The sequence below is a fragment of the Parasteatoda tepidariorum genome, chromosome 11, assembly GCF_982258835.1.
Source record: "Parasteatoda tepidariorum strain Cologne lab strain chromosome 11, Ptep-v5.0, whole genome shotgun sequence".
Lineage (NCBI taxonomy): Eukaryota > Metazoa > Arthropoda > Arachnida > Araneae > Theridiidae > Parasteatoda > Parasteatoda tepidariorum.
This window is the reverse complement of record NC_141765.1, coordinates 7558626-7586086: the sequence shown is the minus strand read 5'-3', so window position 1 is coordinate 7586086 and position 27461 is coordinate 7558626. Positions and strand designations below refer to the sequence as shown.

General features: G+C 28.8%; 1 protein-coding gene across 2 annotated transcripts in view; it reads right to left on the bottom strand.

The window, feature by feature from the left end:
- Positions 1 to 27461, bottom strand: part of LOC107453210 (gamma-aminobutyric acid receptor subunit alpha-6) — an 81861-nt gene that overhangs the window by 5937 nt on the left and 48463 nt on the right. For both annotated transcript variants that reach the window (XM_071187547.2, XM_016069937.4), the window contains exons 2-7: positions 18570 to 18736; positions 17171 to 17238; positions 13365 to 13585; positions 4378 to 4460; positions 3189 to 3323; positions 2541 to 2693 (exon numbers count right to left, since the gene is read on the bottom strand). In XM_071187547.2, the coding sequence (XP_071043648.1) occupies positions 2541 to 2693; positions 3189 to 3323; positions 4378 to 4460; positions 13365 to 13585; positions 17171 to 17238; positions 18570 to 18723 (814 nt within the window). In that variant the 5' untranslated portion in view covers positions 18724 to 18736. The remainder of the gene's footprint in view (positions 1 to 2540; positions 2694 to 3188; positions 3324 to 4377; positions 4461 to 13364; positions 13586 to 17170; positions 17239 to 18569; positions 18737 to 27461) is intronic.

Here is a 27461-nt window from a genome sequence, read left to right as displayed (position 1 = left end):
CTATTGCCATGAATGGATGAACCTGGTCTGCAACTATATTCAAGTAGCTTACAGACGTCAGGGATTGTTCTATGAGGATTATGGGTCCTAATGTGCCCCATGAAAACATTGTTCCTGGGCGAGAAATCATGAAACCCTGGGCGAGCCCATTGTTATAGATGGAGGGTGGTTATAATGTAATGGCTCTTCGGTGTTATAGTATATATATGTATATATATACACTCTATAACAAAAAAATCGACGCACCAAGAAGCAATCATCCGATTGCTTTGAAATTCTGTTTGCATGAATGTTTTGAACAGATATGGCTGGAATGATGCCGACTGGGGACGTATAGTCTTTAGCGACGAATCCCGCTTCCAACTGTGTCCTGACGATCATCGAAGAAGTGTTTGGAGACGCACATGGCAGAGGGGGATCCTGCCTTCACTATTGCACGCCACACCGGCCCTCAACAAGGCATTATGGTCTAGGATGCCATTTCCCTTGACAGCCGGACCCCTTTTGTCGTCATTAGAGGTACACTTACTGCACAGCGGTACGTCAACGACATCCTAAGACCTGTTTTGCTACCGTTCCTTTTGCAGCGCCCTGGGCTGATTTTTCAGCAGGACAATGCCGCACCACATACGGCACAGGTTGCTATGAACTGTCTGCAAGCTTGTCAAACTCTTCCTTGGCTTGCCAGATCACCAGATCTCTCTCCCATCGAGCATGTCTGGGATATGATGGGAAGGCGATTGCATCTGGCACGGAATGTTGATGACCTTGTTCGACAATTGGATTGAATTTGGCAGGAAATACCGCAAGAGACTATCCGGGAGCTTTATCGGTCTATGCCCCGCCGTGTGGCAGCTTGTATCCAGGCTAGAGGTGGGTCAACACCTGATTGAACTTGTTACTGTAACTCTGCAATAAATTATTCAATTTTTCTGAAATTTTAATCATTTACTATTCTGTAAATTGTCTTCCTATCCACCAATTTTCTTTTCAATCGGACATCTTCTTCTTGGAGCGTCGATTTTTTTGGAGTCTATATATATATATATATATATATATATATATATATATATATATATATATATATATATATATATATATATATATATATATATATATATATATATATATATATATATATATATATATATATATATATATATATATATATATATATATATATATATATATATATATATATATATATATATATATATAGATATAGATATATATATAGATATATATATATATATATATATATATATATATATATATATATATATATATATATATATATATATATATATATATATATATATATATATATATATATATATATATATATATATATATATATATATATATATATATATATATATATATATATATATATATATATATATATATATATATGAAAGAACTTTGAAGCACTTAAGAATATTTCAGTAAATCAGATATTTTTAGAAGTTGGCCACCATGTTAAACAAAAATAATAATTAATTAATAATTACCTCATTTCCAAAAAGGAAAATATGACTATTAAATAGTGTTTTTGTAAAAATATCAATTTTCAAAAATCTATTATAATTTCAAAAAAATATGATCCAAAAACACTGAAAAAAGTCTTTAAAGAACTAAAATAGCAGTAAAATAGTAACAGGCATAGGGTGTTCTCGATTCACACAATTTGACACACTTTTTTTAATCCGTTTCATTCAAGAACCAATTATCATCTACACAGTAGAATACAAATGAAAAATTAATTGAAAAATCCTGAATTTATCTTGGCAATTTTAAAAATTGCGCAATTTCGTAATTAATCAAAATTCCCAAGATACACCTCTTCTTTTTTTGCGTTTTTTTTTTTTGGATTTATTTTTGCTGAACTGTGAAGCGTTAATATGTAGTATGATATGTAGTATCATCTGTAGTATCATGCGTCATCTTGTAGCAACATATCTGCCAGATGTGTTGTTCAATACGTAATAAATATCCATGCACTTACTAAGTAAAACTAAGCAAAACATTTCCTAAGATGTTAAACCAGTTGTTAATTTTTTTTTCCATTTTTTTGCAAACAAAATACAGTTAAAATAAAACAAACAATATTTCATTTCAAGTTAAACTGCCCGCTTTTGTTGGAACATTATATAAAAATACTTAGCTTATAAAATAAGCTCTTTAAATTTGAAATAAAAACCTATTTTGAAAATAGCTTGAATTTCAATGATTTTTTTTTAAACAGCAAGCGCTGAGCTTACCGCTCTTTGACATGAAAGATACCGAAGTGGTGCTCATTTTGCATTACCTGGTGAGCACCTTGCGACCTAGGTCACGAAGGCGAGCAACATTACCCAAACTGCCACAAATACCCGCTTATAGGGAAGGCCACATTCACGCATCACAAACAGCACACAGAGAGAAATATCCGTGCTCTGAGCGGGATTCGAACCCGCAGCCATTGGCTTCGCAGTTAGGCAAGCTAACCGCTCGGCCACCTTGCCGGCTCAAAGATAAAAAAAACACATAAGTACACTTACCAAGACCTACTCGATCGGCGGTTGCTTCACGATTTATCCAAAATGAGACCCACGATAATACAACAATAAGAACGCAAGGCACATACACTTGAATTAAAAAGTACCCCATATGTCTTCGTAAATTAAAGTTTACTTGTAGAACACTAAACATTCCTATAAAAAAAATAACAAACAAGGGTAATATTTTAAAATTTATGTCAGCAAATAAAATCGTATTATTTTGCAAGTATCAGATATTTCAAATGAGTATTAACAATAACACTGTCCAAAATATTTTCAACAAAAACACAAAAACGAGAAAATTTAGTTTGAAGAAAACTGCTTTTATATTTTCTTTACTGTTTACGACAAGCTCTTAATGATACTATTTCAAGCGTCAAAATTTAATATTTTTTTTATTAATCACATTAATAATGTAATACTAATTCTCACTAATTTTTCAATCTTTAATTACATTAAAAGCAATTGTTTTAAATATGAGATGTCGTTATATAGAAGATAAAATAAGGCTTAATTTTTAAAGAACAACTAAAGTAATATGGCTGAAATAATAAAAAAAACTAAAACTGATAAAGATAAAATTAATTTTTAAAGATCAAAACAATTGTTCTCATAATAGCACTAAAACTGTGAGCACAACTCATTTACCAGTTTTGGCACTGATTGTTGAATTCTTCATTGGAAAATCAATTAAATCGTATTGAGACAATACTAGTCCATCATTAAGACTAACTGCGTCACCTGATTCCCACTGGTACATAAGGTGGTCCACAGTATATCCATCTAAAAATTAAATGCAACTTTAATTAAATTATACAAACAAACTATACAAAGTATACCATACAAATTAAACAAAATATACCATATTCCTGTTTTTCTTGACAACAAAAAATATGCTGTTATCAAAAAAATGTGTTTCACCATAAATTTCTTCTTTTTCTCTGAAATTTTAATACTAAAAGTTACATGCTGGGCAGACGCCCTTGTGAATATTTTAATCTGCTTGATGCAAAAATGCTTTGCATGCAGTAAACAGTTTTGCGTAAATTAAACTTCATTATTCATTAATAGAGTCACTGCTTATAAATACATTTATTGTCACATCATTTGATTAAAAATAGAGTTTCTGATAAAAGTACGTAATAAATATAAACGGAAAGCATACTGATACTAGGACTACTTAAATAGGAAAATAATACATATTTATGTCTCTAAACACTGAAAAAAATAACCATTTTTGGAAGTATATATTTTGTATTGATTATTTAATTCTATAACTAGGACATATAATTACATTGTAAAAAATATCAGATCGTATTACGGAAAAATACTATCATCCTGTGTGCAGCATCCGTAAAATTCATATTCCCGTAAAATCAATTTTTATCGAAGCATTTCATACCTCAATTTATTTTTACAGTAATATTTATTTAATTACAGAGATTCAGTGGTTTTACAGTAAATATTGTAAAAATTTCAATGTATCTGAATTTTTTGTTTCGCGAAGTCTTATGATAGGAATTGATCTTACGTAAAAAAATGCCAGCACCCTGAGAGCCAGGGACCACTGACCGTGAGACCACTCTTTTAATTTCAACAATTATTTGTCTGGGTGCTATTTTGACACATTTTTGCTCTTTTTTGAAAAGCCTTTTTTTTTACATCGTAGTCAAAGGACTTAAAAACATTTTATGTCGATTTTGGAAATCAAACAGAAGAGTTTTGTATTATATATACTATATGTATGGAAAGTTATGTATGAGGAGAGTTGCATGTATTATATATTTCCAGCGTATTGGCAGAGAAATTGGTAAAAAAATGTATGAACAATACTTACAGCTTCCAAACACAAGTGGACATGATTGTTTATCCATTGGAAAATTCTGTAGCATCATGGGACATGTTGCCTTTATTGTTAGCCTAAGAAATTTTAAAACAAAATCATATTTTAAAAAAAAATACGTTAAAAGTAGTTAAAAATTCTAAAGAACTAACAATTTAAATATATACTTAACAAATTACATTACTGTTCTTTGATAATACTCTAACATATACCAAAGAAATAAATAAAGATAGAGAAAGATTTTAATAAACGAAGAAAAATGCAGAATGACTTTTTAATAGTGTTTTCAAAGATCTAATTTTATTTATTCATTTTGATATGTAAAGTGCTAAGGTTTTGCAATTTAAGTGCAAGTAAAATAACAATTTAAAAGTATAGCTGATATTTCTTGAAACATGAAAATGATATTACTTGTCATTTTATGATGAGATTCTGTGTTGTACCAGGAGTAGAATAGATAGTGATTCATAATTCACATTCGTTTTAAATTTATAACTGTGTGTCGCCAGGCATGGTGCGTAGTTGCCAAAGGAATCAGCTGGATGACGTACACAGGATCGGCAACCTTGTATCTTTCCCCAGTACTTAAGAAGCTTCGAACTTTACTCTGTGCACACTCCCCAAAAATCAAGTTGTACTCTTTAACGAAACGATACCCATAGTCAAAACAGCAAAATATCTTGGTCTGGTCATAAACAGCAAATTTAATTGGAAAGATCACGTCAAAACAGTCATCAACAAAGCACAAACAGCCTGCTACAGATTACAAATCCTTCTTCAGAACCCTAAAATGGAACTCAGACTTAAACGTTTACTATACATCTCGATGATCCGTCTCATCCTGACTTATGCATCTCCAGCTTGGTGCAACATCTCGAAATCACTCCTTAAAAAACTCAAAATATGCCAGAACAAAATACTCAGGAAAATAACAAAAGCAAGATGGTTTATCCGCAATAAAAACATACATAGCGACCTCAACATAGATTTTTTAGATCATCACATTGCAAAGCAAAACTTCAGATTTTTTGAAAAGACCATATATTGTGACACCGCAGGATTCAACGAAATTTTTACTTTCGAAAACTTAAGAGAAGACATAAACCTCAGGCCGATTGCAGCTCATTTTTGTAGTGACATAATTTTAACTAAAATACAAAATATTTGATTTCCTATTTATTCCATTTACCAGAAAGAACCACCTTAAAGATTAAATACAAGATGAATGGGAAAAAGGCCGCTAACGGCCCCAGGCGCCCAGTTATATTTCGATGATGATGACTCTGTGCACACTCATACTTAATTTTACGTTTCTGTTTTAATCTTGTTATGTTTCAGTAAGTAATAAATGTTGTTTGATTTTTGTCATAGTTGTCTTCAACTTAATATGAGAGGGTTCCTCCCCCTCAATTGGTGACCCTTGTGCTTATTATGTTTTTGAATACGCTATTATCCGTTGTTTGACAATTTGGAATAACTACTTGAATTTGGTAATGCACAATTTCCTCTCTTATTTAGTCAACTGCTTTGCTTGCACTACTTAAAATTTGACCTTAATGTATAGTAATATCTTTTGTATTGTATAATGTTAGACTGAAATTTTTAAACATTATTGTAAGAGACTTTAATTAGTAGTCATTGAATTTGAATATACGGACATTAAATGCTGTTGTATGTACAGTCCGCAAAAAAAAAAAGATATCACCCTGAATAACTTTCGTTCTAATGATCGGATTTTCAGGAACTAAGTGTCAATCTTAATGGTTCCTGGGGGTGACCTCAAATATGCTAATTAGTTAGCGTTAACTATTAATTAAGTTACGAAATCAGACACAAAAACGTACTTTCTCTGAATAAACATATAATTTTTTTTACATATTTGGATTCTTAACCTTCAAAATATAGGGGGTAGCCGCAATCTGGGAAATATGGTCCCTATAGTTTGGTCAGGAGAGCGATCCAAAGATCGTACCCCTTAATGTTAATTTCACTTTTTACGTTTTTAGTCATATTTTTAAAACTAATAAAGCAATTCAAAGAAAATTTCACCCAGTCATAAAAATCACTTACCCAAAGATAATTTCATGAAAAAAATAATTTTTAATAATAATTAATTATCTTTTATTATTTAATTAAATTGAAAATGAAAAAATTTTGAATTATAAGGTATGAATTTTTTTATACCATATTAATCTAAATATTTTTCAATTGAAAAATCTAAAGTTTCAACTGTTTTTATTTATTAGAAGCTGAGAAAAATTGAAATTAATTATTTAAAAAAAATTAATTTGGCGACAATAAAGAAATGATTAAATGGGGCGATTAATATTAAAATGTGATAAACTTGCGAGAACTTAACTTCGCGCGCGTCGCGTAAAATTTCATTCATATTTTTTTCGCTAATAATCGTTTGCTAATCTTTTTATTTTTATTTTTTTTTAAACTATAAAATACAATGTTTCTTTTTTAGTCTTCTAAAAATCGATTTGCAATTTAGTGAAGAAATTTGAATAAAACATTTTATTGAATAAAAAACATTTTATTTAACGAATGTCGAGTTTTATAAAAGCATGCATCTGATAGAATATGATTATACAACAGATTTTGCTTCTTTAATGTGATTACTTATTATTTTTCAGTTTTTTTTACTCAATAACTGATACAATTGCAATAATATACATACGTATGAATAAATTTGGAATAAAATATTTATCAATTTCTTGAATATATATTTTATAAATATAAATAAAAATGCGTAGTCAACAATTTTAAGCATCTCTCACAACATCGCAAATTTCTCAACATCTTATAGGGTAAACTAACCAGTGAATGAACACTTAAGCTTAGCTTGCCCTTAAAAAAAATCATAAAAATCTCAAAATTTGTAATTTTAGCTAAATGATAGTGTCGACGTATTTGTTATTAAATGCAAATTATGTTAAAAAAAGTTAGATAACTTACATAATATTGTTTTAAGCTTTTGGTGGTTTAAATAATAAGTAGTAAGATGACCAAGTGAAGGAACAGTTCTTACCAGTGAATTAAAACCAGTATTTCGAATATTATTCTCTAAGGGAAGTTTTGCCTTTTGAAATTATCTTCGCATTGCTCTGAGTTATCGGTGGATGTCACCTTAAAAAAACTTCACCCATTTTTCACCTGGATGATTGTCTTTAAATGGATTTTTCCTACCAGTTCCCGTCTGGACATTAAGGACCGCAATAAGATAATAATTTAGCTAATTATTGGCACAAAAACCTGCAAAGAAATTTTCGATTCAAGCCTTTATTATTATATTTATTTGTTATATTTAGTCAGTAAACATAGTTTATCAAGGTGTCTAAGGTATGATGTAATAACTAATCACTACATTTATAAAGATAAATAATAAATAAATTATTATTATAATTCTTTAAATAAATTTAGTAATTAAATTTGCATTTTGAAATGAAATTGTTATAGGAACTATTCATACAACATTTAACTGAATTTTGGATGTCCTCTATACCTCAAAGCTACTTATTATCCATGTAAAATCATATTTCACACATACTGTTCATTCAGTGGGAAGTCTATTCCCAGTGAAGGAACATGTCTGTTCCTTCACTGGTTAGAAGTTGATTTTTGTATTTTTAACACAATTTTGATGTATAATATGACTAAAGGTACAAGAAAATTAAAATTTTTCTTTTATTTTCATTAACTTGAAAAAATCCCAGTTAAGGAACACTTGTTTATTCATTGGTTTTTCATCGTTTGGTAATCCAGTTAATAAACACCCCCTAATCTCAGTACTTACTTATGTTATGATGCTTAAAATAAATAAAACGTAACTTCAATCACCATATTTTGAATTCTCTTTTTCATAATGAGAAAAAAAAACATTATTATATGCAATTAATTGTACTTTAAACGGATAGCTACAAACCCTGACCATATAATTTGTCAAAGAAACAAGGCGTTGAACAGATACTAACAAATTCAAAACTTTTTCCAGAGAAGACTCTAAGACCAGGTAACTCAGTGCATTGTTAGATGACTTCCTACTGTTAGGTAGTAAGCTACTGTTACCAATCAATCGAAATCAAAACGATTAAAATCGTATTTTTAAAAAATATCTATGAAATGTTCTTCTCTGGGGTGTGTTCCTTCACTTGTTGGTTTACCCTATATCGTCTTAATCTTAAAAGAAATTTCCGGAAGTGTTTCGCAGAACTATTTTACCAACTATTTAATTAAAGTTTAACATTTTTAAAAATCTTATTCCTTACCCTTTTAAGTTTATTATTTATTAATATACTAATAAATTTTTTTAGTACTTTAATTTAGGTTTTCTTTAAAGTAAAGTTCCTTTCAAAATTATAGTCAAGTTTTTTTTAAACACTTATATTGCTCCAAGGGATCTACTCAATAATTTCGCTATTTCCAGAATGAAATCTGTTTGATCGAAACATATTATTCCTTGAAAATTAACTTTTATTATTTATCTAAGCTTATTCCATTTATAACGGTATTAAGGTTAAGGATATGCGATGGAAGCCCCGTTTACTATTATACTATAAATGCATTAAATCATGTAGCTTGAATAATTTATTTCAAGCAAATTATTTAATAATTTTAAGCAAATAAAGGTGTAAAAGTAAACTTGATCGAAATATTCTGAATGTATACCCTAAAATATATGTAGAATAAACTTTGAAGTCGATATATAAAAAATACCTTTTCAAACAACTTGGAGTAGGACAGGAACGCTAACTTGTTTTAAATAGTTGTCCTTGTAACTATTTAATTTCGATTCCTGGTGCTAGGGGACATTCCATTTTCACATTCGACTTTTGAAATTTCAATTGTAAACGGAATTTTTTTATGTCCTTGAATTAAAATGTTAAGGTTTGCAGCAAAAAAAAATTTTACTGCATTTTTATTTTTTCACAAAGCAGTGAATTATTAATTTTTTCAATCTAAGAACTTGTGCCTCTAACTTATGTAAAACTTATTTTAATATCGAGTAAAATAATTTAATATGTTGTGTAACTAAATGGATAATCCCAAGAAACTGAATCGAAAATATAAAAACTTCATTGATTTAAAAAAATAATAGATAATAGTAAAAATAGACATGTTTTAAGCGTAGAATAATAAAAGTCACAAGTTATTCAAACCTGACAAGTCTTGAGAATGGGCGATTATATTTGAACGCTCGAAATTTGTCGACTTTTAGTACCCTCTTCATATGTTTTGAAGCCAGTTGACTTTTTATTGTCAATTATACTGTTTTACAGTTGAATCTTGATCATTATTTTGATAAGGATTTTACACTCGTTAAAGTAAACATATGCATTTTAATATTTTAACAGGATTCATGTGGTCTTTAAAAACGTAAGAGCATCAATATTGTAAAAGTTATATTTAACTTAAAAATTAAAATTTTGTAACCAGATATTTTCAGTTAATGAAATTAAATATTTTATCTTTTAAGTTTTTGTGCCCCTATTTCAGTATCTTAAATATCTTACAAGCTCTGTTTAGAAAGTGAGTATCAGATATACATAAGGGAAACAAAAATAATCATAGGAGCAGTATTTGGTGGTAAATGTAGCTTATCGTAATTGAAGAATATGCTGTGCGACACTTAATGGTGAATTTGAGAACGTAAGTTTCAGAATGTATCGAAACATGAGGATGCTATTTTCTAATCATCTTTATCCAAAGAAAACCATGTAACCTAAATATCTAGCAGAATGAAGTGATTTTTTAAACAATTAATCACACAATATGCAACATATTATTTCAATATCTTATTCTTAAACATAACATATTTCAATGTTTTTAAAATGCCACTAAACATTCAGCAATTCCTTGAGTTATAGAAAAAAGAAATATCGTAAATTATAGAAAACTCTGTGAATGTGCATTAGAATTACTATACAATCTACATTTTATTTTTCAAGCACTTTTTTACCCTTCAAAAATGATAATCCCTAAAATTTTGTATATAGCTATAATAAGTTATGTTAATTTGATTTTAGTATGAAATCCTCGAAAAAATATAGCAAAAACAACATAATCTAAATAATATCAGATGAAAAGTTCATGTGTTTAAACACTAAAAACTCAGAACGTAATAAATAATTTATAAATGGATTCAAATTTTCTTTTCAAAGGGGATTAAAAAAAATTTTTTTTTTTACTTTTTGGACAAAAATCAGCTTAAAAATTGTCTATTGCCTAGAAACTTCGAGATATTTTCTATTAATAATTAATAAAACCTCTTAAAGCAATCACAGAACTTTATTTAAATTTTTTTACGGTCAGATTTTGGTTGCTTAGCAACCTAGTAAAATTAAGCATTCCTCTTTTGAATTAGTCAATGGGTTATCTTAAAATATTCATTTGCGCAGGCGACTTTTTTTGGCGGTTTTCTGTACTATCGCCAAATATATAAACCTTTATTGCTACCCAATTTACCACCCAATTTTTTTAAAATTTTGTCTACCCCCCCTAATCCAAGTGTCTAGATTCCAAATATGTAAAAAAAAATATATGTTTATTCAGAGAAAGTACGTTTTTGTGTCTGATTTCGTAACTTAATTAATAGTTAGCACTAATTAATTAGCATATTTGAGGTCACCCCCAGAAACCATTAAGATTGATACTTAGTTTGTGAAAATCCGATCATTAGAACGAAAGTTATTCAGGGTGATATCTTTTTTTTTTTGCGGACTGTACTTCTTAGTATAATATTTATAGTTCTGATACATTCTTATTTGTTGATATTATTATATTTTTTCGATATTTTAATATCTGCTGAAGATAGTGTTCGGAGTACCAGAATAATGTATACCGGGCCCTTAAGTTTAAAAAAAAGAGTATCACTGCAGGGTATACCGGGCAAATGTATACCGAGTAGTGGCACTGCACTTCGAAAAACATTGATGTTGGGCATACCGGGCAAATGCATACCGGGCAGTGGCATTTAACTAGACCTAGCATATATTCCTTACATTTACCAAAGCAACTATGTGATTGTAGACATCCACCGGTCAACAACCATCAATTTCGGTCATTCAAAGTAACATATATAATTGAAATATTTTAATTTCTAATTGCATATTTTAATATTGATAATGATTGAGTGATAATAAATATTATATATTTTAAGTTCACTCTTGATATTTTAAACGAAGTTTTAGGGACGGAACAAATTTAAAAGACTGTCCTTATTAAAGCTAACAATACAAAAAATTTTAGGAAAAAATTTTAGTTATTTTTTACCAGATGCTTTTTCCCAAAGCCTTGAAACTTAACACTAAATATCTACCAAGAAAAATGACCATCGCTTTGATGTTTTTCTTTTTTTTTGCTAACAAAAAGAGAGAAGTTTAAGAATGTGAACGTGTTTGATAATAAAAAAGAGACTTGTTCACTTCTTTGCATTCGTTTTATAATCCCTGAAAATGTCCTAAGATATTTCATCTGATGTATTTCACCATTTTTAAACTGATCACATTATAACAATGAAATCTAAACAAAAAATTTAATCGAAGAGGCTTTGGTTCAGCTGTATATTTCTTATTTCAATTTAATGGTTGAAACATGCATGGAAATAGTACTAATTTCTTCTGCTTTAGCAGTAATTTCACCTTTGAGCATCTTGAAAAATGTTTTCACAAAGGTTTAATTTTTTCAGTTCATTGCACTAATTTATTGCATAAATTAGATAAGGATTTTGTGTTAGATTAGGTAAGGATTTTGTGATGTGATAAATTATTCACTTTAGTGCTACAATGGTTAACTTTTTGAGCCAGGTGAGACACCCGTGTGTCTTTTATCTGTTTTTTCTAAGGCTCTAATTACAAGCAAAAATATGTTTTGGTATTTTTAATTGTAAAAAAGAGTCAAATAGTTACTAAGAAAATCTGTTGGATTATCGAAACTATATTTGTACTAAAATATAAAATCCAAAAATTAAAAGTAATTAAGAAAAAAAGAAAATGCATCCATATTCAAACGTTTATTAATAATTGATTTTGTAAGTTAAAGAAATTTCAATGATGCATAAGTATTTCTCTTACATCTAAATAACTATAAATACATGCAAATTTGAAGCCATGTAAGAAAGATTTTGCTTTTCAAGGGAAAGAAGAATTTACAGAAGGTGAAAAAGAATTTCCGGAAAGGACAAAGGTGTTTCATGCTGAATTTCATAACCATAGATTATTAAAATGAGAAATTCAATATGTTTTACATATTTTGATGTTAATACAAAATAAACAAAAAAATCTGAAAAATGTGTTTAATAAAAATAATGCCTCAAAGAGTTAAAGGCACTTCAATTCAATTGTGAACAACTAGAGATCGTTGTTGTTATTGTAGTTCATTTAGGTTGCACTAGAGCTGCACAATGGGCTATTGATCTGTGAAACATATCTGAGGATGATCCGAAGACATTCCATCACAATTTTGACCCTCTGCAGAGAAGATGTCATCCCACTTCAGTAGCCTACCGACCTGTTCCCGAAATCTATCATTTTACGGTAGATCAGTTTAACGCGGACCAATACCGCACATCCTCGGACCTTTCACAGCCTGATCCAAGTGGTCACCCTCTCTCATACTGACTGCAGCCAATGATGCTTAGACTTCAGTGTTCTGTTGTGAATCGTGCCTTTACGTCAGTTCATTGAGAGACGACTGAAGATCGATCGTCAGTGGTTGTTTGAAGCCTACCCAGGCTCGCATCAATTGGTACTCTACCAACTTATCTAATAAGTAAAGTTGGCTTGCGCGCACTGCTGACCCCACTTGGCTACAATCATGTCATTGGTCTTAAAATGGTGGATATCTAGCATCCATGACACCCTGGCCGTCAACGGGTTGCTTCGTGTATGCTTCACTTCACATTATTTTATCAAGATGTTAAAATATAATTCTGTGTGACTGCTTATTAAGACAAAAATTCTTGATAAAATGTTGCTTACCTCATTGAATATAAAACTTGTCCATTTTGAAATATTCGCAATAACTTATTTGGTAAAGTTATTGTGTGCAAATAAGAGCCTTTACCATTATGGAAATAAGTATCTGGTTTCCAAATGCCTTCCAACATTTTAATATTTAAGCTAAGACTTGGTATAGGACCTTCAAACATTAAACGACGATCTGTCCATTTTTGTCGAAAGTAACAATCCATGGAATATTCCTAAAATTTTAAATGGAAGTTTTAATTATTTAAAGTTTTACAGAGTAAATGCATGTTCTGATAAAAATTTTTTTTTATTTTTCATTAATTTTAAATTAATAAAGAACTTATGAAAATAAGTTTTGAATGACAAAGAATAGTTATGATGCTGCAATAGCATTCCAGTCATATTTATTTTCATTTCACTTTACCTTCAAAAAAAAAAAGTTCGATTTTTAAGCTCCTTAATGGTTTAATCATCATCCAATGTAATTCATTTCTTTAACTTATGCGTAATAATTTATTCTCAAATTTAAAATTGTTATCAACACCGACATCACCCCACGAGTTACAGATATAAAAAGATACCGTTATTTTATTTATTTATTTTTTTTTTTTTTGCTAATTTTTCCGTGAAAGGTCACACAGCCGGATTCCCTATTGAATTTCTTAACATTCTGAAAACAATGAGATTTCTTTTTGATTGTATTATCTTTTAATCTAATTGCCAAGATTTAATGATTTCTTTTAAAGTAAGAAGTCGAGATATATTAAATAGGTTATTCGCATGATAAAGCACAAAAAATAAACTGCTAAAATTTAACTTGCAATACAAATTATGGTTAAAACTTATTATTTTTTTTAATTTTTTGTATTTTCTGTATTTTTTGTATTTACATTTTTTGTATTTTTTTGTATTTGTTTTTTTTTTTGTTTATCTAAAGATCACATTTATTTTATGAAACACCAATGAACCACTACCATGATGGTAACGTGAAATAATTATTTTTTAAAAAAAAAAGTAAAAAAACGTTGATTTTATGCTAAATTCTTCCACTATGAGGCCATAAAATAGAAAAACTGTTGTTAGTATTTTATGTCAATTGTCATTTAGTCTTTCATTAAAAAAACATTTAAATACTGAAATTATCTTTCTTTATAATTTGCACTGTTAGTCTACTTTCTCATTTTCCCACTGACGAGCTATGAAAAGCTAAGTTGAGCTGATCATTCGATTTTAGCAATTTCAGACAGAAAGCATAGAGATTAACATTCAGATATGTAGATTGAGATGCCTGAATACAACATTACAGCCTAAATAAATAACTCACGACTCTGACACTATATTCAGAAACGCTCATTCTGGTAGGTCGAAACGATCAGTAAGAAATTTAGTGCAATTAAATTTCGAAGCTTACTTAAACATCTAGTCCTATGAAGTTTAACGAGAAAAGTTTTTTAAATATTTTTAGATCAATCAACTCATTGAAAAAGGTTTAGTTTTCTATTTTATTTTTTATATTAATGATACAATTTTATTGCTCATAAATAAATTAATAAAAATCAGCTTGAAAGCATTTATTATATTTCAGAAGAAAAAAAGTTTTCTTTTAAGAAAGTAATAGGCATATTCTTAAAACATTAATTGTAAATGTGTTTGTAATTTAATTTTACTTTTTATTCTAACAAACAATACGCCATCCCGTTTAGATTTTACTCTTAAGCCAGATATGTTTTAAATGTCTTTTACTTTGAATATTACTATTTTAATGGTTCTACTTTAAAGTACTTTTCATAGTTTGAAGGTAACGTTTCACGCAATATTGTTCTCAACAACATTGAAGTTAACAAAACGGTGGTGAGAAAATGTGAGGAATAGCATAATAAGAGCGAAGTAAATTTTTTCAACAATTTGTAGAATTATTTGTTTCTGAACTTAATAAGTTTCATCTAAAAGGAGCTTCATAAATGTAAAAAAAATAGTCAACAATTTAAAATAAATCTATAACAATACCCTTAGTAAATATGTTAACATGAAGGACAATAGATTTAGAGAAAGGCAAAATGCTTGATAATATCTGTTGCAAATGAAAATTAAACAAGACAAAAAGTAATAGTTATTGAACTTTAGGAGACGATATTAGAAATTCTATAGTAAAAGAGCCACACAAGAATCTAACCTACAAAAGAATTACTGCTAAACATAAACAGGAAGAAAAAATATTTATTCGGAAAAAAATATCAAGAAGATACCTTCTAATAAAAGTTACTCTAAGATAAATTTTAGAATATACGAATATTATTTTTCGTGAAAGAACTATACAGTTGTATGAAAGAGATTCCGATTCCTGCTTCTAAAATAAACATAAACAAAACAAAAGTTTAGTTTAACTGAATATAACCGTGGAAATAATGAATTTTTTCCCTCGTTAATATTCAACATTTAAAATTTGAATACGGTAAATAGTTTAATTTCATACTTTTTTCCAATCTCGAAAGATAATACAAATATTTTAAAAAGAACTGCTTTCGGATCACAGAATTTATTTACAAACTTTGCCAACTTTTGAATAAATAAAGGTTCATATTGCATATTTAAAACTTACGTAACTTTTAGAAGTACTCAATATCTGAATATTATTAAGCTTTTTTGTGTGAAGAGGAACATAACTATGTTCCTAACACTAGTAAAAATAATACATATTTTGAGATACTTGTTTTCCTAAAATAAATTTTAAACAAAGTGAGAAAAGATTGCATCAAAATGTGGTTTACTTATTCTGCTCTCGAGGCAAATAAGATTTGAAACTCAAAAGAAAGTCTAGTTTCGTATAAAAAAAAGTAAAATTGGCTTCATACAAAAATGTCACGAATTTACCAGTTTCCGATTGAAACCGTGGATACAAAAATATTTTATTACTTGTTTTCACAATGGATACTATTTTTTCTTCTCAATGGTTTCAAACAGCGTTAATAACGTTCAATAAATCAATAGGCAAAATTTATTGGGCCTTTCTTATCTATTATCAGAAAAGAATTTGTGCCTTATTTTGCCTTTAGAAACACATTGTTTTATCCTTTATTCAATTAAGCTACACGTAAATCCTGACTAGTTAATAGGTGAAATATTCGTATTGAGTCGGTAAAATAATTACTGAGGGAAATATATGTGAACGCTATATTTTTTCTATAATTGTAAACTTAAAATAAACATTTTTTAAAAGTTTTATTAGTTAAAAGATGATAGGATGAAAAATTGTTGAATCATCTTTTAAACAGCATACTTAAATAATATATTATATAACAATATTCAGGAATTTTCAAAACGACTACTTAATATTTTACGTGCATTTAAGAATATTTGATATATTAAAAAGTAGTTTGAAAAGTGAAAAATATTAATGAATTAAAAGTATGTGTGTTGAATGAAGAGTTGAAGTACAACGACAAACGCAGTTGGTAATTGACATCAAGTATATTTTCCTTGTGAGATAATGTTTCTTTCTCTTTTCTTAAAAGATTAAGATAACTTTTTTCGCCATCTCGGATCTGAGAAGATTTTTGTTTTGGTTTTCGTCTATTATAATTATTATTTTGTTTTTAGTAAATTTTTGATCACGGAATAACTTTCTACATCCCAATAACTGTAAAAATATAAGAACTTTACTAAGGATATCTATTAACTTACATTCAACTAAAATAAATGGAATATTAAAAAATCAAAATCGAAAGATGTATATCTTTCTAAAATCTTTCTAAATACTTTTGCGTCAATTTAAATTAACTCAAACTCATCTTTTCTCCTGTCTAAATGAAATTCCTTACCATATCTAATTCAGAAATTGGTCCCATGCTACGTATTAAGAAGTTTGTGGTAACAACAGTAGGGGAACCTGAAAAAACAAGAAACATATAGCAGTAAAATTCATTTTAATTTCTTTTCAGATAAATTCTAAACGACAGTTAATTCAAACATGTCCGGAAGACATGACAGGATGCTTAATTTACACTAATGAGAATTTATTAACCATTTTAAGGAACAGAAAAGGAAATGAAGTTCTTTTCAAAATGCTGACTAAATTTAAAAATTAAATAATTGTTACTTACAGAAAGCTTTATTTTCTTATTGTTATTTATAATTAAAAAATTAATCAGCTTAAATATTCAAACACTTGTGACTTTTAATAGTTTAAATTAAAAGAGTGTTCTCTTCCACTAAAAGAGAAAGTAGCTTTTTATTGCTAGAAAGACTTTTGTTATTGATGTTTTTTTATTATTCTGGAAGCTAACTTGACTACTAAACAATAGACTGTCATCAGCATTAATTTGCATCTTGGTCCGGTTGCTCTTTCTTCTACTGTGTTAGCTACTTCTAACTGGACATGACTGTCTGCTTACAGATTAATATCGTTTTAATTTTATCGACACTCCTATATGATTTTATATTTACTGGACTAAGTGTATTTTGCATTTACTATGGGAATTTTATATTAATTATATTTTACCTGGACAAGATACGATAGTTCCATCACACGTGGATAATCGCGGCAATGAGGTAGACTGGCAGTGATAGTGAAACAGCCACTGACTCATCGTGAACTCAGTTCCATTGAAAGATCCAAGCTTCATCTATTGTGAACTATGTGACCTACACACCACTGGTATCATAGGACATCCCCTCGTACCCTTCTGGACATTAAATGAGGGAGAACCCAGACAGCTTTATTTATATTTGTAAGCGGACATCTTAAAATATCAAATCAATGTGGCCCTATTACTGTATCTTACGGTAAAAGTAAGGCACTTGCCTTACTTTCGAGGGAGGCAGAAAAATCTTTCCTACTTGCAATAAATGCTGTGTTCTACCAGCTTTGCCGGAATTTATTCTGGTTTACCTTGGACTTCCTAAGGTGAATCTTACCTCAAATTCCCTTTTTGTTTTGGATTTTCTTGAGGTCAGCAAACGTCTGGAGCTTTTCTGACGTGTGTCAGATTAAGAAGATAAGCAACAGCAACGGATATGATTGATTTTTACATTGACGAATGATTCACATTATCTAATTCTAATCATCTTCTAGAAATGTACTAGAGAACAAACAGCTCATGGCAGAAAAGCTAGCATTTGATTAAAGAATACTACTTTCAATAATAATGCTACAATGATACAGAAAAAAAATACTCAAGTGCTGCATTATATTTTATAAAAATAAACTTATGCACTCACCTCCATGATCAGGTCTTTGGCGATTATCATAATTTTGCAAAAGGAGTTCTAATACAGTGCTAATGTTTCTACTTAGTTCCAAAGTAGCTGAAGCATCCGTGGATCGCATTGTCGATTCAGTACTACTTCCAACAAGCTTTACGGGAAACTGCATTTTTGAATGACCACTACAATGGAATTGAATAGTAATTGGAGCTTTAATGTTTAGGGAAAAGAAAAAAAATGTTGTGACTCAAGTTGATATGAATTCTATCCCAGTGTATTTCACTGTCCCATATTTAAAATACGTGAATTTTGAATCTTTACTTCTATCTAATCTTGAAACTTTACTTCCATAGTTAGTTCTTATATCGTAGTAGGTAAATCTCAAGTGAGATTACAAATGTTTCCAACAGCACTAGATGTTAAAATTCATTGTCTAAATTATTTCATAAATGTCATTCGAAATTGGTTTAAGGAGGGAAAAATGAAGTGATATGACGAAAAAGAATATTGTCCAAAGTTTGGTGTTGCAAAAATCTTTTGTTTGGGTAAAACTTTTCAATGCTTTCACAGTTAAACAATGTGAGTTTTATTCTTTGGAATGATAGAAAAAAATGAGAAAATATTCATTAAAGTCATTTTAAATAATGTCATTCCACCTAATAAAAAATTAAGATACATTTTTATTTGCTTTTGATTCATTACAAGTAATTTTTAACCACATTTCTTACAATCTTAGGAATTGCGTGTATTCATCAGAATTAATACTTACTTAAAAATCAAATTCATGATTACAGCTCTTATAAAATAGATTAAGAGAACTAGCATACTATAAGCTACATAGGCACAGACGAATGAAGAAAATTAAAATTTCAAATCTAAAGCCTAAACTTTACAAAAATTAAAGCATACTGGAAATTTAGGTTGAAGTTATACATGGTCTAAGAACCTGTTATTAGCAAGCAGTTTTTTTTTACTTAAAAAAAAAAAACTTTTAAAATGTTTAAATAAGGCGTACAAGTTTAAAATGTTTAAAAAGTACGTTAAATAAATGAGATGTGCTTTATTCTTGATTGAGTAGAACACTAACATTGGAAACTTAAACGGTACATATATTCCATTCAGAATAAATTATTTATATTATTATTCATATTAAAGTTATACAACTTTAATAATATTATGTATACATCAATAATAATACAAGCTATCATAATATATATTTAATATTTTTAAGATGTTGACTTATTTCGAAGCATTATATTAAAAAATATCAAGAGATAAGCAATGATGAAAGGGGGCTTTAAGAGATGATATAGTAAATGAAAAATATTTCATCCCTTAAGTAGATTTATAGACTAAAAAATGATATTTTAAACATCATATCAGTATAAGATAACCCCGTAAAAATAGTTATTTTTATTTTGGCTCTAAAAATATGTATTTGATGAAAAAAAGATATGTATCAAAATATACATTAGCAAACTTCCCAAAATTCAAACTACAGTCAATACTGCTAAATTTTAAAAACTGTACAATTTACGAAATATAAATATTTCATAAAATTATTTATTTATTCATTTTAACCCATTTACACATGACAAAGAGGTTTAAAACTGAATATTGACAATTAAGTATTTTTCCTGATTATTAAGCTGAGCCTAAAATGCAAAATGGCTAGTCCAATTAGCCTGGCAATCAACAGTGTTTTTAAAATATAATTGTATTGATAAGCATTATGGTGAGTTCTCCAGAAGATTTTTACTAATGAAGACAATTATGTATGTATGGCAGTAAAATGCTTATGACGTATCAATGAAAACATAAAACAACCTAATACATGAAATAGTGTGAAAAAAAGTTAAAATTTTTCTAAGTTATATAGAGTAGCTAATCGAAAATGATGCATACTAACCGTCTATGAGACCATTGGATGCATACTTCCAACCAGTTTTATTAATTTTTAACATTATTTTTAGAGCTGCATTAGCTACATTACATTACATTATTCAGCTATATTACATTATTTAGCTACATTAATTGTTTTATGTCAATGGGGAACTATTTTCTCACATATGATTAGAGTGGTCATTTCAAATAACTACAGAAAAAAAAGAAAAAAATACATATGAAGATCTTTGTTTTCATTACAATGGATCCCTGGACAATGCGTCATTCATGGGAACGATCAAGCAGATCTTCTCGCACGAAAAGATCTTCTCGCACTTCTACAGCAAACAAATGACTCTGGGTTGTCTTTTCACTCGAAAAAGCTCTTCTGGAAACAAGCTTTGAAGTCGAAATTCAAAACACAAATACAAGATAGGATTAAATTCAAGACCTGGAGTAGTGAAGATCTTGCTGATATTCCCGATTGCCCAAGACGTGAGGCAGTGGCATTGTTCCGGCGGGTTACGGCACAAGATTGCCGGAGTTAAATCTCCATGCAATTGGTGTTTTCGACTCCCCTCTTTGTTCCTTATGCGATCTGGGAGAACCTCTGAATAGAGCTTATCTACATCGATGCGGGACACTTCGTGGCTCTGCTGACTCCGAGACCGCCTTGTATTGGAGAGCTAGAGAACGCCTGGGGCTTCAGTGACTTCGGTCAATATTTGTAATTACTTGCTCATAGTTTCGCATTGGCTTGTTTTTATAAAGGTAATATGCCTTACCATTGGAAATTTTAAAAAAGAAATATTTGTTTTTATAAATGTAGGGAACAGTAAAGGCTTGCATGGGGTCAAGAAGAGAGGCCAACACAGAAGAACTCTCTCATTTCTCATAAAGTTCATATGTAGTTAGGTATATGGTTAGGTGTGTAGTTAAAACCAAAACCCGACAGAGCCTGAGGTCCTATAATGGAAAATAAAATAAGACAATAATGCAATACCTAAAAAAATTCAAAGATTTTTGAATGATTTAAAGTCAATCTTTGAATTTTTAAGGTATTGCATTATTGTCTTATTCTATTTTCCATTATGGTGCCTCGGGCACTGTCGGGTTTTGGTTTTACTACCGACCGCAGAAAGGCTCCAGCAAATTGTCAGAGAGGTGTGTCCCTTGATGAAGTGCTGTTTTTGCTAACATGAGTATTTTTAGATTCCATTATGCTTTTATTTAAATTCTAGCATTTTTATTCAGATTGTTTAATTAAGACAATTTCGTTTTTAGTTGCTTTTTAGAGCTTTTCTATTTTGAATTATTGTTTTTAATTAAAATTTTGGTACTAAAAATGCTCCATGATATAAAATTATCCGGTTTGTTACCTGATTATCTATGTTTCAGTTTAAGATCCGCAGAGGTCTAAATGTTAATTCATTGCCGATGCTGATAATAAAAACATGTGTAAGGCATATAGAAGAATCAATGTAGATAACCAAATCTTATTAACTTTAAAATCAGCTCACTCCAATTTTAATATCACCTAGTTATGGACACAAAATTTATAAATTCTTTCATTGACAAGCATTGTTATTATTAGTCATTATTTATAAGTTTATGTTTATGGCCAATTCTTTTCGATGGGTAAAATGTTTAAAATCCATAAATTTTTCCACGAAAAAGTTGTTTTGAGAATGAAATTAATTTTAAGTAATACGCTAAATGAATTTCTTTTTATAAATCAATCCCCCAATACAAGAGTATTTCAGCATAACATCATTGGAAAAAAGTGGCTCTAATGAAATGAAAGAAAAAGTATAATTGTAATAAAATGCCATTACAAAAATGGCTAAGTTCTTCATTTCTAACTGGTTTCGACTGTAGTTGGGCCACAGAATATTATAAGGCACTGAAGTAATCAATAAGTATATATACTTTTTAATGAAATACTTAAAAGTTCTATTAAAAAAATTAAACTGTTGTTGAGGCAAGTTGAAACCTTATTGATATAATCATTGTTGGTTTTCTTTTTTTAATTTAAAATAACTGAGAAGAATATTAGTCTAAACTATTTTTCAGTTGTTACACTACGTATTATATAAATTAATTATATTACATGATTTTTTTTTAAACTAAAAGGCATAATTATAATTTTGGTAAAGCTACTGATAATTTTTGTTCATTGTAGAAAATTCAAATAAAGCATTGTTTAAATTTAAACATTTAAGTTACATTAGATATTCCAACTTTGGTTTTCTCAACTTGTATTTATAATTTAGTTAGCTCAAAAGTAAGAATTCGTTCAAGCATAAATTAATATAAATTACTTATTAAACGTATTAAAGTATTAAAAAAGCTTGAAAATAAACATTTATCATCAAAGTTATTAAGTACGTTAAGTACGTTTATTTAAAATAAATAGATGCATTACACAAGAGAAATATAAATTTTGCGAAGCTTATGGACTGAAACTAACAGCTCCTCTTAATCTTTTAATAAAAGTAGCATATTTCTCTTATTAAAAACGTTTATAGTCATGAATTATCGCTTTCAGCATTTAGGTGGGTAGATTGATCTTTTAATACATTTAAAAGCTAATTTAGACCCACTCATTTTTAAGAGTGATTACTTTAAAAAAAGCTACACTTTAAAGTACACAAATATACGAACATCGACAAAAGTATTTTGCATCTAGAGGCTATTTTATCATATTGAACTGCACAGAAGCATTTAAATACCTATTTCAAAAGCATTATTATTGACCAAGTATTTCGCTTCATACCATTGAGAATAAGATCTAAATAATAATGATATTTACATATTTGTCTCTATTATTATGACTAACGTAGAAAATAGTAAGGTTTTAAAATGTTATTTGGATTTACATAAGTTAATAGAATGTTAATTACTTACATAAAAGTACATAATGATAATAAGTATTCATAAGCAGGCAGCAGTCGTGAGCTCACATGAGGAGAAAAAAATTCTGGTAAAATTAACGTACTGCTTGGTTATGATATTTCTGCTAAAAAGTACCCTAATTCCGGTTATTACAACCAAAATATGCGGTATTTAAACCATTCATTTGGGTTCTTTTCAGCGCATATGGTAATGATTTACCAGAAATTCTGGTTTTCAAAACTATAGTTCTTATTATTATACATTTAGTAAAAAAATAGTAAATAAAATAATAAATTTAAATTTAAATTTAATTGAATAAATTGTTTTTATGTTATGCTCTGAGTTACCATAGTAAAATTAACAAATTTTATAAAACTTACCAAATTTTATCGCATATTGCAAAATTATATTTTACTGTAATTTATTTCCAAAGTCATTATCAAAGTGCTTCGTTAAAAATTACCGAGTTATTAGGTGTTCCCAAAGAGACAGAAGTATGGTAAATTTTACCATAATCTGGTAGAATCGACCATACTTTTTTTCGCAGTGCGAAGTCATAACATTAGAGTATTATGCATAACAATAAATTATTACAATATTGTTGCTATTTGTAAGATCATAAATTTTTTGAATGGAATTAGATGTGGCAAATATTTTGTTAGGCTGAATTTACAATTATTCCTTTTAAATTTATCAAATAAATCAAAATAAACTTGTTATACTATTCATATGTTTTAGAAAAAAAAAACTTTATACTTTCCTGTTTCCTCGTTATTTATGTACAGTCAGTAGACTCAATTTCATTAATTCTACTCACTGTTTCGATTTATAAATAATTTATCAGTTTAAACTTCAGTTGTTTAAATTTGCTTGTATTTTTCTAATTAAATAGATTTTCTCCTTTTGGACATTAAGCTTCCATGTCTCCACCGAATGTTTTTAATCTCTGAAATTCGATTTTTTAATTTTGCTATTCTAATTTGTTTATTGTTCGAAAATGTCTAGCTACGTATCTAATTCCTTATATCCCTATTGTAAAATTTTGATCTACATTAGTTCAAAATATATTAGTGAAATAAATAAGTTTTATCCCTTTAATTTTTAAAATATATGTTTAGAAAAATAAGAACGTACTGTTTATAGATACTTTTCTAAATATATTTTATAAATATCCTAGGCATTTTGGATTTTTTTTTAAATGTTTAATACCACCTCAGCTCATCCTTCAAAATCAGACGTGCTTAACCATCAAATAAATTTAGAAGAAAATAAATTATCAATAAGATAAAAAAAAGTGCACAACACCTTACTTATTTGTGTCAAATATAGGCGATTTGAGCGTCATATGGGTACAAATATGACACATATTTAGTCTTTATTGAGATTTTGAATTTTATTACCTTTTCTCGAGTATTATGTAGTAAGATTAAGAAAATCGGGCTATTTCCTTCTCAAAACTGGTACATAAAGTTAATCTACTCGCGTATGTATCGTCGTTTGAGCAGTTTCCTGTATTAAATTTCTGGTTCATTGTATCGATTTGCTGACAATTTTGTAGTATGTTTTACACTTTTGCTTTAAAATGTTGCTGATTAAATATTGAGATAAAATTAGATAAAGATAATCTGTTGCCCAAAGCTGTTGTTAAGCATTAAAGGCTTTTAAAGCTAACAATTTAAGCTTCAGTATCGTAATGCAAAAGGGTAATTAAAGTGACAAACTGTGGAGGATTAATTAGAGATGACAACTTGATATACACGCATGTTGATTTTCAAATTATGCACTTGTCATTTATTTTTAGAAGCTAGCGATGCCAAAAATGCTTTAATAAATATCTGCAAAGTCGGAATGTGGGGTGACTGACAAAAATTCTCAGGTGTGATTCAAAAAATAAGTAATCGCCAAGTTAAAATTCTTCTTATTTAATATCGGCATTTCTTTCACCTATTTGTGGCAATACCCATCTTTATGATTGAAGTAAAAAATTTATTATTATTTTACTTAGATGGCAATTAAAGCAACTTGCGTAGTTTTAAGCAATAAATGAATTAATAGCAATGAGTTCTTTTAAAGATTTATGTAGCAATTTCATATTTATAGCTAAATTTTTCGGCTTTTGCTTCCTACGGCATAAAAAAATAACTTCTCTGGTGTATCCGTTTTAAAAATATTTTTAAAAAAATATATATATAAATCTTAAGAATAACGGCTTGAGTTCACGGTTGTTTGAGATCAAAACTCTCTTAGGAATATAAATTTTGAAGTAATAACTATCGTTGATGAAAAGGCTCTTAGTTTTCGATTAGAGAGAAATATACACTGAGAAAAAATCTAATCAAAATGACTAGAATATGGTAAAATTTACAGATTTTTCTGGTCCCATGGGAACACCAAAAAATACTCCGAGCACTTGGGTAATGACTATTGTAAAAATTAACTATAAGATATAGTTTTATTATCATGCTGTTTGATAGTGAAAGAGGAAAATGTTGTAATTTTACCAAAAGAGTTGGTAATTTTATGAGTACTTATATAATTTAAGATAACGAACAATGATATGTTTGATAATCTTCATTTTACTTAGTCAAAGTAACTTTGACTTTTTTAGCTGTTTTCATTTCTAAGTAAGCTATAACCTAATATCAAACAACTTCTAAAACTGTAAAAAATGCTTATTTGTAAATATACAAATACCTGGACAAAGCCAAACTTTATGTAACGCATCAAGCTGTCCAAACATTCCTAAATGAATTCTTGGAGGTAGCAGATTCGAATCCACTACAACCCCGGATGTATCAATTTTATTATATGCATTCATTTATTTATTACATATACGTCTTTAAGGATAGTGTGATCCTTACAAAGTTCGACTTATAAGCCCTTTCTAAGTCGAAGTATAGATAGCACAAGACACAGCAGGGCATCACAGACATATATATAAAGGAAATGGATGGATTCGAACAAGCAACCTCCGCGTATAACAGATGAATATATTCTTATCTAACTTGTGCCATCTGTTCTTTAGCTTGAAAAAGATTTATAATAAATTGCACATTGCAGCAACTCACAAACCTGCCTTCACAAGGACCTCCATGGACAAGAAGTCTTATCAAATGCTTTTTAAAATGGAAGTAACGGGGTATGTAACAGGGTTTCGAATCAAATCATGACGGTGGAGGTGTAACATTAACTACATAAACTTGCTTTAGATAAATATACAGGCTCATGTGATTAATGCAATGAATGATTCAATACTCGTCAAAATGAAGAGCAGTTGGCACAAAAATGCAGACAGCAGAAAGATATTGAACCCGCTACCTCTTCGTTTCAGAGAACATTGCGGATGTACGCCCTCGACAAAAGGGATCCTAAAAGTGTATGCTTTTTTTTTTACTTGAAATGAATTCTTTGTTAGATGTGTGGTATATCTGTTTGGATAACAGCTCTGAAGCACGGATGTAGTGGGGCCAAATTCCGCTGTAACACGATGTATAATCTTGCGGTCTCTCTCAAACTTGTGATATCTGTTTGTCAAATTGAATTTAGTTTTGTAGTTTTTCTTTTATTTAAAAAAACACCTATATATATATATATATATATATATATATATATATATATATATATATATATATATATATATATATATATATATATATATATATATATATATATATATATATATATATATATATATATATATATATATATATATATATATATGTTGGTGAATAAATAAAGCAGTCCCACTACTCCATAAAAGATGGATGAGACAAACATTATATATCAGGATTTAGCATCCTTAAAACACTGAATCATCTGGAGTCCTTATTATTATCTTCGTTTCCTCTTGATATAATTGAGAAATATATTAGAAAAAGACATAATCAATTGTCGTGCAATATCATTCAATTAAATAAGCTACCATTTTAAATAAGCCATAGAAATGTAAATAAATTGTTACTAGTCTATTTGGTAAAAGATATCCATAGCAAGTGTTCATCAAAAGGCTGAAATTAATATATAAATAGTAAAAAAAAAGAGTTCAAAAGAACATTTCATAAATTTTATGATGATATTTTAGAAGATGGTACAAATACCATTTATTTGGTTACATTTATTTTTGGGTTT